At 36.4% G+C, this 14,251-nt stretch overlaps 1 protein-coding gene across 1 annotated transcript in view; it reads right to left on the bottom strand.

The window, feature by feature from the left end:
* The window catches only part of LOC138318436 (pleckstrin homology domain-containing family D member 1-like), a 36,285-nt gene extending 22,303 nt beyond the window's left edge, over window positions 1-13,982 (bottom strand). The window contains exons 1-7 of the mRNA XM_069260780.1: window positions 13,747-13,982; window positions 10,384-10,477; window positions 9,194-9,283; window positions 8,932-9,008; window positions 6,419-6,510; window positions 6,061-6,113; window positions 4,372-4,466 (exon numbers count right to left, since the gene is read on the bottom strand). Of these exons, the coding sequence (XP_069116881.1) occupies window positions 4,372-4,466; window positions 6,061-6,113; window positions 6,419-6,510; window positions 8,932-9,008; window positions 9,194-9,283; window positions 10,384-10,477; window positions 13,747-13,931 (686 nt within the window). The 5' untranslated portion in view covers window positions 13,932-13,982. The remainder of the gene's footprint in view (window positions 1-4,371; window positions 4,467-6,060; window positions 6,114-6,418; window positions 6,511-8,931; window positions 9,009-9,193; window positions 9,284-10,383; window positions 10,478-13,746) is intronic.
* Window positions 13,983-14,251: the final 269 nt, after the last annotated feature.

The following is a 14,251-nucleotide window of genomic DNA, read 5'->3' as shown; positions in this document are numbered from 1 at the left end:
TTCCCACCTCACTCATGCGATATATCTTTTTATAGTACACATGTGTTTACACAAGGGTTAGTGTAATTCAAAATGGCTGTTACAAGGTGTTTTGTCCATCAATTATTTTACTTGTGATGTAAATTATGACATTTATCGATATTTTTAGGGGAAAAAACTGAAAATTTCATTGTTTTCCCGTCATTTCACAAAAATAAGAAGACGTAACGTCATTATTATGATTTAATCGTATTCAGCATGTTTCAATAATATTTAAAAATATGTTTATTTGCCTCTGTTGTTGTCTGGTTCTCTATCTATGCGCATATATGCGAATGTGTCATTTTGGCCATTTTTGATACCTGAAATCCAAGATGACCGCCATATGACCCTCATGGGACATTAGTTGTCAATGGCAACAAGCATAAAATGAAACTAGACATCATAACGGTCCTAAAAAACCATGTTTCGAAAAACTGCCAGAGGGGTACATGGGAACCTACTTTTCCTCCCCCACTAAATGTGAATATGTAGCATTACTAGTATAAATATAAGATATATAATAAGATTTAAAAATGAGGAATTACATAGTATGATTATATCCATCTATCACCACTTAACAATCAATTTAAATGGTGTACCGTTTAGTTCACCTGTAGTGCACAGTTTAGTACACCTGTGTGGTGTACAGTTTAGTACACCTGTGTGGTATACAGTTTGGTACACCTTTGGTGTACAGTTTAGTACACCTGTGTGGTGTACAGTTTACTACACCTGTGTGGTGTACAGTTTAGTACACCTGTGGTGTACAGTTTAGTACACCTGTGTGGTATACAGTTTAGTACACCTGTGGTGTACAGTTTAGTACACCTGTATGGTATACAGTTTAATACTCCTGTGGTGTACAGTTTAGTACACCTGTGTGGTGTACAGTTTAGTACACCTGTGTGGTGTACAGTTTTGTACACCTGTGTGGTGTACAGTTTAGTACACATGTGTGGTGTACAGTTTAGTACACCTGTGTGGTATACAGTTTAATACACCTGTGATGAACAGTTTACTACACCTGTATGGTGTACAGTTTAGTACACCTGTGTGGTGTAGAGTTTAGTACACCTGTATGATGTACAGTTTAGTGCACCTGTCGTGTACAGTTTAGTACACCTGTGGTGTACAGTTTAGTACACCCGTGTGGTGTACAGTTTAGTACATCTGTGTGGTTTACAGTTTAGTACACCTGTGGTGTACAGTTTTGTACACCTGTGTGGTGTACAGTTTAGTACACCTGTGGTGAACAGTTCAGTACATCTGTGTGGTGCACAGTTTTGTACACCTGTGTGATATACAGTTTAGTACACCTGTGTGGTGTACAGTTTAGTACAGCTGTGGTGTACAGTTTAGTACACATGTGTGGTGTCCAGTTTAGTACACCTGTGTGGTATACAGTTTAATACACCTGTGATGAACAGTTTACTACACCTGTATGGTGTACAGTTTAGTACACCTGTGTGGTGTAGAGTTTAGTACACCTGTATGATGTACAGTTTAGTGCACCTGTCGTGTACAGTTTAGTACACCTTTGGTGTACAGTTTAGTACACCCGTGTGGTGTACAGTTAAGTACACCTGTGTGGAATATACTGGGTCAACAACCACAGGACAAGGGAACAAGACCAGAATAAGTAACAAATGGATGGACAGTTAAGTACACCTGTGGTGTACAGTTTAGTACATCTGTGTGGTTTACAGTTTAGTACACCTATGGTGTACAGTTTAGTACACCTGTGGTGAACAGTTCAGTACACCTGTGTGGTGCACAGTTTTGTACACCTGTGTGATGTACAGTTTAGTACACCTGTGTGGTGTACAGTTTAGTACAGCTGTGGTGTACAGTTTAGTACACCTGTGTGGTGTACAGTTTAGTACACCTGTGTGGTGTACAGTGTAGTACACCTGTGTGGTGTACAGTTTAGTACACCTGTGTGGTGTACAGTTTAGTACACCTGTGGTGTACAGTTTAGTACACCTGTGTGGTGTACAGTGTAGTACACCTGTGTGGTGTACAGTTTAGTACACCTGTGTGGTGTACAGTTTAGTACACCTGTGTGGTGTACAGTTTAGTACACCTGTGTGGTGTACAGTTTAGTACACCTGTGTGGTGTACAGTTTAGTACACCTGTGTGGTGTACAGTTTAGTACACCTGTGGTGTACAGTTTAGTACACCTGTGTGGTGTACAGTGTAGTACACCTGTGTGGTGTATAGTGTAGTACACCTGTGTGGTGTACAGTTTAGTACACCTGTGTGGTGTACAGTGTAGTACACCTGTGTGGTGTACAGTTTAGTACATCTGTGGTGTACAGTTTAGTACACCTGTGTGGTGTACAGTTTAGTACACCTGTGGTGTACAGTTTAGTACACCTGTGTGGTGTACAGTTTAGTACATCTGTCATGTTCAGTTTAGTACACCTGGTCGTATTATATAACAAGAGGCCCATGGGCCTTAACGGTCATCTGACTATTTTTACAATACAACATAGTCATTTAAAGATTTTAGCCTATTTGACCCCTATGACCTTGAATGAAGATCAAGTTCATTCATTTGAACAAACTTGGTAGCCCTTCATCCCAGCATGCGACAGGCCTAATATCAGGTCTCTAGGCCTCTTAGTTATTCACAAGAAGTTGTTTTAAGGATTTTAGCCTATTTGACCCCTGTGACCTTGAATGAAGGTCAAGGGCATTTATTTGAACAAACTTGGTATCACTTCATCCCAGCATCCTACAGGCCCAATATCAGTACCCTAGGCCTTCTGGTTCTTGAGAAGAAGTTGTTTAAAGGGTTTTAGCCTATTTGACCCCTGTGACCTTGAATGAAGGTCAAGGTCATTTATTTGAACAAACCTGGTAGCCCTTCATCCCAGCATCCTACAGGCCCAATATCAGTACCCTGAGCCTTCAGGTTTTTGAGAAGACGTCGTTTAAAGATTTTAGCCTATTTGTCCCCTTTGACCTTAAATAAAGGTCAAGGTCATTTATTTGAACAAACTTGGTAGCCCTTCATTCCAGCATGCCACATGCCTAATATCAGGTCTCTAGGCCTCTTAATTATTCACATGAAATTGTTTAAAGGATTTAAGCCTATTTGACCCCTGTGACCTTGAATGAAGGTCAAGGACATTTATTTGAACAAACTTGGTAGCCCTTCATCCCAGCATCCTACAGGCCCAATATCAGTACCCTGGGCCTACTGGTTTTTGAGAAGAAGTCGTTTAAAGATTTTAGCCTATTTGACCCCTATGACCTTGAATGAAGGTCAAGGCCATTTATTTGAACAAACTTGGTAGCCCTTCATCCCAGCATCCTACAGGCCTAATATCAGGTCTCTAGGCCTCTTAGTTATTCACAAGAAGTTGTTTTAAGGATTTTAGCCTATTTGACCCCTGTGACCTTGAATGAAGGTCAAGGGCATTTATTTGAACAAACTTGGTATCACTTCATCCCAGCATCCTACAGGCCCAATATCAGTCAGACCTTGGGCCTTCTGGTTCTTGAGAAGAACCATTTTAAAGATTTTAGCCTTTTTGACCCCTTTGACCTTGAATGAAGGTCAAGGTCATTCATTTGAACAAACTTGGTAGCCCTTCATCCCAGCATATCACAGGCCCAATATCAGTACCCTGGGCATTCTGGTTCTTGAGAAGAAGTTGTTGGTTTAAAGATTTAAGCCTTTTTTGACCTTGAATAAGGTCCCCTTTATTTGAACAAACTTGGTAGCCTTCATCCAGCATCACAGACCTAATATCAGGTCTCTAGGCTCTTATTATTCACAAGAATTGTTTAAAGGATTTAGCCTATTTGAACCTGAATGAAGGTCAAGGTCATTCACATTTGAACAAACTTGGTAGCCCTTCATCCCAGCATGCCGCAGGCCTAAATATCAAGGTCATCTAGGCCTCTCTCTAGGCCTCTTAGTTATTCACAAGAAGTTGTTTAAAGGATTTTAGCCTATTTGACCCCTGTGACCTTGAATGAAGGTCAAGGTCATTTATTTGAACAAATTTGGTAGCCTTCATCCCAGCATCCTACAGGCCTAATATTAGTACCCTGGGCCTTCTGGTTTTTGAGAAGAAGTTGTTTAAAGATTTTAGCCTATTTGACCCCTGTGACCTTGAATGAAGGTCAAGGTCATTCATTTGAACAAACTTGGTAGTCCTTCATCCCAGCAACCTACAGGCCAAATATGAGTACAATGGGCCTTCCGGTTATTGAGAAGAAGTCATTTGAATGAAATGTTTACAGACGGCGGACGGCGCAAGATGAAGGACGGTGCATGATGACAATAGGTCATCCTGACCCTTTGGGTCAGATGACCTTATAAACCATAAACTTACGCCCTGATGCGATCATATTCTTCTGTCATTTCTTGCTGATATGACTCTAATTTCTGTTTTTCCTTTTCAAGCTCCTGGTTGATTCTGGCCAGTTCCTAAAGCATTAAGACATATAGATAAAGAACATGTTGTGGTAAGCCTTTGGTTTTGATTTTTCAATTTAGTTTTAATGTTCTATTAAGAGTCAGGGTCATTTAAAGCACTCCAGGTTTAGATAATGATTGAAGGAAAGCCAGAGTAACTAGAGAAAACTCACCATTTGTCAGTACCTAACAATTGTCCTGCATGGGATTTAAACTAACCAGATGAAGGGCTTGTCCGGACATTTTAACGTCTCGGCCACCATGGTATTTGATAATGAACTGAATTATACATTATTTGTCTTTTCCTGTCACAATATCTTCCAATGTTGCCCTACACACTAACAAGAGGCCCAAGGGCCTTAACGGTCATCTGACTATCTTGGCAATAGCTGTATAGGAAAATAATTAGATATGGTGTCATGGTAGCCATCTTCAGGTCAATACAGGGTATTCATATATAGTCAGTAGCATGCTGAGATAAAGGCTATCAAAGTTGTGGAAATGAATGACCTTGACCTACTTTCAAGGTCACGAGAGTCAAATATTCTAAAATCTTGAATTTTGAACTTCTTCTCAAGTTCTACCAGTGTGATTAAGCTGAAACCTGCATGAAATGATCCTGACATGGTCCTGACTAAGTGTTGTTATATTTTATGTCGATCCAAAATCCAAGATGGCTGCCACAGATGATCCAAGATGGCTGCCACAGATGATCCAAGATGGCTGCCACAGATGAAAAATGAAATGCGGCTGATATGATCTTGTCAAAGTGTTGTTATATCTCTGGTCATTCATTTTCATAACTTTGGTAGCCCTTTTTCCCCGCATGGTACAGGCCAAATATGAGTACTCTGGGCCTTATGGTTATTGAGAAGAAGTGGTTCAAAGATTTCAGCCTATTTGACCCCTGTGACCTTAGAAGTAGGTCAAGGTCATTAATTTTTACAACTTTGGTAGCCCTTCTTCCCAGCATGCTACAGGCCAAATATGAGTTCTCTGGGCTTTATGGTTATTGAGAAGAAGTCATTCAAAGATTTCAGTCTTTTTGACCCCTGTGACCTTGAAAGTAAGTCAAGGTCATTTATTTTCACAACTATGGTAGCTCTTCATCCCAGTATGCTACAGGCCAAATATGAGTACTCTGGGCCTTATTGTTATTGAGAAGAAGTCGTTTTAATGAAAAGTTTACGCACTGCGGACGCCGACGGACGCCCTTTGGGTCAGATGACCTAAAAATTGACACCGACAATTTTCCAAAAAATAAATTTCTACAAATTAAACTTAGAAATGAATCTGTAAAAGAAATTCGAATATCTGACTCATTTTGATTTTCATGAAAATATTTGTACATACTGGTATATCATTCCTGTAAAAATGAATAAGGGGTCAATTTGTATACTTCATATCAAAATTGAGTTTTTTTCTATATGAAAGGCCTATGTGGCTAATTATATATATGAATAGTCACCAGACTTTTATTACTGTTTAAGTGTGAAAAGGTTAACAGACATTCACATCATTACCACGGTAACAAACAGTTGCTAACCAACACACACCATTAGTGACCATTTTATGATTTCATATGTTTGCCAAATAGAATTTTTACCTCAGTTTTTTCTCTTTCATCAGATAAAGCTAGAACCTCACTCTGCAGTTGATCTGAAACAAGAGACAAACAAATTGTGCATCACAATGATGTCAATAATTTATTAAGAGGACTAGAGGAATCACATTTGACATTAAAGTCATGAATGTCATAGAATTAGTCCAAATATCTGAATGATTTTGACAGACAATGAATGACAAGAAAATGTAAATACAATGTATCTCATTGTGTAGCAATCAATAAGATTATTATCTGTCCCATTAAATCAATGCAAAACTCTTTTCTTCAAGAGTTTTACAGGAACTGAAGTTACACAAACAGCCTCGGTTTTAATTTGTTTAGAATCCAGAGACTTTACCAAAGTAATCTTGCTTCTGTTTGGCCATCTGTAGACCCTGGTCCTCGAGCTGTCGTATAAGGTTGTCTGCTAGCTGGGCATGCTTCCAGGTTCTGGTATAAATAATGTATAGGTGTTAAAAGAGGCAGTTCTCAGGAAGACGTCAAATAAAACTGAGGAATGTTCATAGCTATACTGTAAACCAACTTTCTTTCGTGGCTATTCAATTTTGCAATTTCTATTTCAAACCAAGTAGCGAAGATTAACATTCGTGGACATAAAAACTTTCCAGAAATTCCACTCAGATTCAATGATGTACCTGGTAAATGTTCATTTGCAGAGATAAACTTTCGGGAATTTACTTGGGTCGTGAAATTCGCGAAGGTAAATCGCACGTGGAAGAAATTAGGTTTACAGTATTTTAGTGCCATTTTCGTAAACATGTATATATTATAGGAGGGGATTTGATATATCAAGCTATAAGCTTCAATTGTATGTGTATGTATGAGGTTTACTTGAATAAAATATTGTATAAACTAACTACAGTGCGATAACCCCTCTGACTCAAACTCGCATTCCTCGAATACCCTTCATTCGTCGAATTGATCGCAAGGTCCCGACCGTTTCTCTATATATTTCCTCTAACAAAACCCTGGATAGCTTAAACAGCCATTCGTTGAATACCCCTTATTTCTCGAACAGATACATATCCCTGTTTCATCAAAATAAAGTATTAAAATATGCATTCGTTGAACAGGTGTTTGGCCATTGAGAAATTTATTTTTATGTCATACATATTTTTTTCAAGTTGATATTGCTATCAAAAACAACTTTCATAAAAGTTCAAAATGCTGAAAATCACGGTAATTAAAATGTCATTGACACGCATTGTTTGTCATAGTTTGAGACCAGACATTTTGACTATCGATGATCGATCATGACCAACCTCTGATGAGTCAAATACCCTGTATTCCTCAAACTATTGATCTGGTCCCCCTGCTGTTCGAGTTACGTGTATAGGGGATTTACTCTATATATATATACATGACTTTGCTGGATCTTTGATACAAAAAATATGAAAATATTTTTTCCTTTACCATCTGATGGTAATTTAAACATGTAAATATTTGTCAGATTTTAATGAATGAACGAAAGCCAAAATGCCCAGAGGAAAACCACTGATCTACAGCCAGTGCATGGCAACTCCATGTAAGCATTAAACTTGGGACCAATAGAAACACATTTAACGACAGTACAATCTGTGCCAATCTCTGGTCTGAACCAATACTAGGATAATAGAGAAGGCAAGTACAGTGTAAAGATCAGGCAGCACCTGACCTTCTAGTAGTCTATAGCAATTGGCTAGTGAACAGTAAGATAACAAGCAAATTCATAGAATTCATATCCCCCCGCATTCGTTATTCAAAGGGCTATAACTCTGCCAAATAGGGTCTTATGAAAATGTTGATCGAACTGAGCCAAGGCCCAGAGACATTTGACCATATTACCAAGTTTCAAGAAAATCTGGTTATATTTGCGAGAGTAATTGAACAGAAAACGGATGGAAATGGTGTTTTTTCGTTAATCAAAGGGCCATAACTCAGCCAAATAGGATCTAATCAAAATCCCGATCAAACTTGGCCAAGACCGTGAGAATTTTAACCATGTTACCAATTTTCGAAAAAATTTGGTAATATTTGCGAAAGTTACACGAAAACAGCGAAAAATGCATTTTTTGTTAATCAAAGGGCCATAACTCCCCCAAATAGGGTCAGATGAAAGTGACGACGAACTCATACGAGCCCTTGGCACATTTGACCACGTGACCAAGTTACAAAAAAATCGCTTAAGATTTGTGGCAGTTATTGCACGGAAACCAAGCGATACAGACAGATAGAACGGACGGACAGAGAGACCCAAATTAATATCCCCCATTTCGGTTAAAACGGGGGAAAATAAACAAGTACTCTCTGAAAGATTAATAGAAGTTTACATGGGTCTGATAAGTGGACAGGGAAAGGTCAACCCCCGTAAAAAGATTTTGGTTAATCAACCCCAGGTTTGCAGAGGGTTGATGGTCAAAATCTTTCACGAGGGTTGAGATATCCCTGTCCACCTGAGTGGCCCATGTAAGATTCTTTTTCTCCCATACTTTAACAAGAAATGGTGAAAATTCAGTAGACATAAACGTTGCTGTGCGTGAAAATGGTCGCTGCATGTACTGATGATGTCACTGTCTAGCACGTGTGAGCTGTCTTTTCCTTACCCTGGTAAACTACATAGTTTCCCCAGCAACCACGGGATAACCCTGTCAAGTATGGAAGAAATACATGCTCTTATCTCCATACGAAATGTAAACAGGACAGGGTTTGGGTAGGACAAATTAAACAAGGGGAACAGTATGTGCCCTCTATTTCACAGCGGGGGATATACAACCTCAGACGTCACAGACTCAGAAGGTTTCCTCCAATATTGAGAAATCAAGAAATCTGTTTTAAGGTATGTAAAGGAAATTCCCATAACTGGACACTTACATTCGTTTTGACTTCTCCAACATATCAATCCACTTATCTCTTTCAAAACTGCTGTCTGCAGCCAGAAGCATTCTTCCCTGTAGTAGACAAATAAATAATCACTTATTATATTATCATCTTTTATAAGCAAGCAAGAGACAGATACTGCTAGAAAGAAGAAAAGAAGTGAACCTAGCCTAGGCTTGATTTCACCATCAGAAAACAGTCACTGCTAATGTTTATGTCCTTGTATATGAAACAATAAGATGATCTGTATACTTACATGAATATCTGCACTGTCGAGGTAAAAAGCAAATGGCTGCCCTTGTTCCCTAGATGGAGTGATACTGCACTCTCCCAAAGGTATAATTCCCTGATAAAATTAATACACAATTCCACGACTATAAAACATACATGGACAAACATTAAATATTTAAAACTGATAATAAAGTGATACACACATGTGATTCCCTGATAAAAAAATTTTACAAGGCAAGGTTTCAATCTAAGAAATCTTGAAAGTATTGAAAAATTGATATCAAGTCTTATAGTGTATTTCTAATAAAACAATCATTTTAATGGTATTATAATTAAAATAGCATCTCTTTTTATATACAAATATAAACATAGACAATAGAATGATGTCAGTTATGGCCATGGAAATGAAAAATTCTCTCCTTTTTCCACTTCCTTTGATATTTGATATAAACAAGGAACTATATGAAGTCTGCATAGCAGCAAAAGACTTATTGCCAAAATTCAACATGGCTGTGGTTAATTTTTTTTATTGAATACAGAAATTTTATCTAAATCCAAGATGGCTATTTAATTTGTCGACAATGTTGTTTTTGTATCAGCCCAAAAATCCAAATGAGACAACTTAGTATTAGGGCCAATATAGAACCTAGATATGAAATTTCAGAAAGTTCCTTTAGTACTTTTTGAGAAATTGCATTTACAAACTTTAATTGTGTAAAAATCAAAGCTGTATTTTCGACTGGGACTGAAATTGCAGTAGGCATAGCAAGTGACCAAGCAGAACATGATGTTATACATGAAGTTCCATAGAGATCCCTCCAGGATGGATAGAGAAATATAGGGATAACACAAATTGGAGAAAAGCAATCTAAATAGCCTATCATCAGTCTGTAATGAATGGGCTAAACACTTTGCTAAAAGTTAAAGAGTGGCTATTTATTTTCTCCCTTTTTACCAGATGAATTGCGCTATTTACCAGTACTGTAAACCAGCTTTCTTTTGCATGAGATTTACTTCCGTGATCCACAGATCCAAATAAATTTGCAAAATTTTATCTAGACGAATTAACATCTATATACTGATAGGAATTTCCAGTCATTTGTTTAATTCTGCAAATGCCAATCTTTGTGTACTTTTTTTTAAAATGGAAATCGCGAAGTTTAGTACATGTAGTTGCAAAAGAGAGTTGGTTATATGGTATATGAAGTATGGTACCTTGGGATGAATGTTGATACAGCATCGTTTCTCCATTTCCTTTTTTTCACTCTCCTGATAGTAACACAGAAAGCCATCCCGTATAATGAAATATCTGAAATTAAAGATTAAATAAGTGGTACTTATATCAAAATCTTTAAATATTAAGATTCAGATTGTCACTAGTGTTGGAAATCACTTGATAAATATATAATCGATAATCAGTTTTGTATAACCTACTAGCAAGCTTACTTACATGTATCGTACCAGGAATATTGATTAATATGTAATCAATAGTCATATACCTGGTACATGTCTACATGAATTTCTAAATTCCCTTGAGTTGTATTAAGATGAAACAGCAGCATTCAGAAAATGATTTATTCTTTGATTTATTGTGTAGTACATGTACATGTATGTTGAAATATGGTTTTGCACTATACACATGCTTTTCAGATAAATTTTTCAAGAAGTATATGAATTCTTTCCCTTGGGATATGAGTTTATCAAACGACCAAAACACTTCCCAGGTATCACAATAGGAAGAAGAATGTATTATGAGAAGGAAATCAAAAGATAAGATTCTAAATTGTATATATAGTCTTTTCAATGATGCAATGTAGGCAGCAGATACAATTTTCATTACTTACATGCAAGGTAACTTCAGTAACTTTAAAAACAAAGAGGAAAACTATATATGCCTGTACTACAGGACTATGTGATTATTCAGTCATGCTGAAAGGATGAATGTATAGATACACCTGGACCATGTAAATTTTGGTCTGTGGTGATCCTCGTGTAATACCGATTTTAAGTGAATCATTCGAGGTTGCATACTGAATATAGAATAATGATCTTTATCTGTGTGAAGTTTTATATTATAAACAGCGGATGTCAGAATCAGGGATAATCGGTAGACTGTTACATGAAAACAAAAGTAGTTTTGTTGGGCTCAGTCTATTTTTGATACAGGGCTAGTCAAGAAAATATACAGCAAAACTGATATACAACTTTAATATTCTATACTGTCAAGTAACTTTAATTCCAAGAAAGCTCAATACAAAAACATTTCTGATCTTTTTATGCTTAACAGTAACACCAAATACATTTTGGAGATTCCCCACACTGCTTTTAAAAACCAACAACAAAGTTCTGACCTAGAAAATATTTAATACAATTCTGTCAAAACCCATTTATTTATATCAGCACTATTTATTATGTGTTCTAGTCCCAAGAATCCTAAACAAAAGCTTCCCTCACAAACAAGGTTGTTCTAATAATGCTACTTCTATTTACACTATCAGAATAATGTATACAAATCTTCACACATTAGTTTCACTCATATATATATATATGACAGGATACCCCATGAATATATACCAGATATCTGTACAAAACACAAGATAATTGATGCATTGTATCAAGTAAAATTCAGGTTTAAATTCTTGCTTTTGAATAACCATACATCATTCCTGTGTTTTTCTGTATTTATAACAAATATAAAGTACGCAAGGATTTGGCAATAAAATTTACTCACAGTTAGCTGAAAAAGCTGTTCAAAATTTGATTTCATTTAGCTTGTAGCTGTGAATCATACACTAGCTTTCGTACATAATGCTACTGATTTTGCTTGTAGTCAAATAAAATTTTTCATGACATTGATAATCAAATTTTGTGAATTACAGCCCCAAAATATGCAAAATTTAATCGCATGTGGAGTTAAGTTGGTTTATGATAAAACTTTACTATAATGAGCCCCTAATCCTGAATTAAACCTAAAATGGGAACATAATTATATAACATTATCACACAATAGGGCAAAAAGTAATAAATAAATTCAGGAAAGGAATTATACATTCAAATACGAGATGGCCTGTGACCTGTTAACCAATTTGTCTTCTGACTGCACGGTCCTATATAATCTGAAGGTTTCTGATGTTGCATCAACCTTTTTAAAAAATCTGATAAGGACCTGTTAATAGGCCATTCAACATCTGAAACCTTGAGATTACAGGTTATAGTGAACTTGAAGTATGCAAAACTAATATAAAGTACAGCAAGGGGATATTGGAATTACTTAAATGTTAATGAAATATCCTAATCCTGAAAATTATCATTAGATCTAGATGCATGGATGGATCAATGATTGATGAATGTATTTTTTATTTGTGTTGCTATGATATAATGAACGAACAAACATCGTGAAACATGTGTATTCGACTAAGTATAGAGATAAGAGGGAAATGTTTCAGGAAGTAACTTCTGAAAGTTGATATAACAACAAACTCAATTTACTTCCTTTAATGCTTATACACTTGAGTGTGGCAATATTGACAGCCATGAAGTCCCCTGATCTGTCTACAGAAGGAGGGTTTACTGATAATCTATAAAGATAAATTAACCTCCACCAACTGATTCCGGCAAACATTCTTTAGTCTCCAAGATAGAATCTAAACTGTTATCTTCAAACTAACTTTTACGAGTTTGTTTATTAACATTATTTTCACAGTTGTTAAATATGGCATCTTGCCAACTAGAACAATGTAGTGTTAATTACTTATAACCATTCAACCTCTTTATGAGATTTATAAAGCATAACACTTAGGTCGATTTTCCATAAATAACACAAAATTCAACAACATACAAGTTGATCAATTTCATTGTCTGATTAGCTTATCAAGGTATATACAAAAGATTAAAACTTAAACACTATCACTTCTTCAAAGTGCCTTTGAATTCTTTTTAAACTGAAGTTTTTTTTTGTTTATTTATATTTCTTTTAAGTTTCAAATGACATTAATGAATCAATTTGTAGTTTTATTATGTAACAACATATATACAATTATACCACTAGTGTTTCTCCAAACAAAACAACAGAATTTTTTATTTTACGTCAACCGATTTCAAGAGATTTTATTATTAGCAACACAATGAACATGTGCAATAATGATGCCTCTATATATTTACTATAATATGTATAGCTAATTCAAAATCCTTATGCAATGCACTGGTAAATGTGTTGTACACATAATTATATATATGATATAAATGTACATGTTGTAAAAAAAATACCGAAGACATTCTTGACATACCTATGACTCTGTAGTCAAATAAAGTTTAAACTAAGCCTATTGATTAGATTTACAATGAGGTGATGTGTACTCGGTAGCTTTATAGTACCAGCCGCTGTAACATCATGACAGAGGCGCCAGCATCAGTATCAACTCGATCACTGTCTGTCGTCCTTACAATACACACGTGTAACTCAAATATTTACAAATACTGGAAGGTCAATAAGACTTTCAGAATCACCCGGAAGTCTTATCGGTCTACTGACTCCACTAAAATAACACGTTTTACACGAAAAATAAGGAAATAAATTACCTTTTCGCCCACTTGTTGGACTGGTGGTTGAACGGTCTTTTGTATAGTGTCCCGGCTAGCTGGACCTTTGAGGCCCATTCGCCTGATTTTGAGTTTCTCTCTGGCATACTACTCATTTCTGGAACCTCATAACTATAATGGTGTCGTGAACGGGTCATACAACACACTGATCCCAAACAATCCATCGACACCGCTTCTGTGTATCGCGACCACTCAACTTCCGTGTGGCAATTTTATTCGACCACCCTCGGATTTTACCCTTTACTTCGATCCAATAAGAACGTAACATTGCGAAAGGCTTATAAAATGGCGCCAGTATTTAAAGGAAACTATACATAACCCACGTGGTGATAAAAGTTATTAGGCGTATAGGTATATGTTAAACCCATATTACAGAAGACCCGCCTATAGAAATTGATACTTAAATTAATTTAGCACATAGCTACAAGCACACGGATATCATAATTATTTATAAGAACAGACCTACAAAAATACGAATGCAAAA

This window comes from Argopecten irradians, chromosome 3 (genome assembly GCF_041381155.1).
Source record: "Argopecten irradians isolate NY chromosome 3, Ai_NY, whole genome shotgun sequence".
Classification (NCBI taxonomy): Eukaryota; Metazoa; Mollusca; class Bivalvia; order Pectinida; family Pectinidae; genus Argopecten; species Argopecten irradians.
Note: the sequence above shows the minus strand (reverse complement) of the source record. Positions and strands in the feature narration are given on the sequence as shown.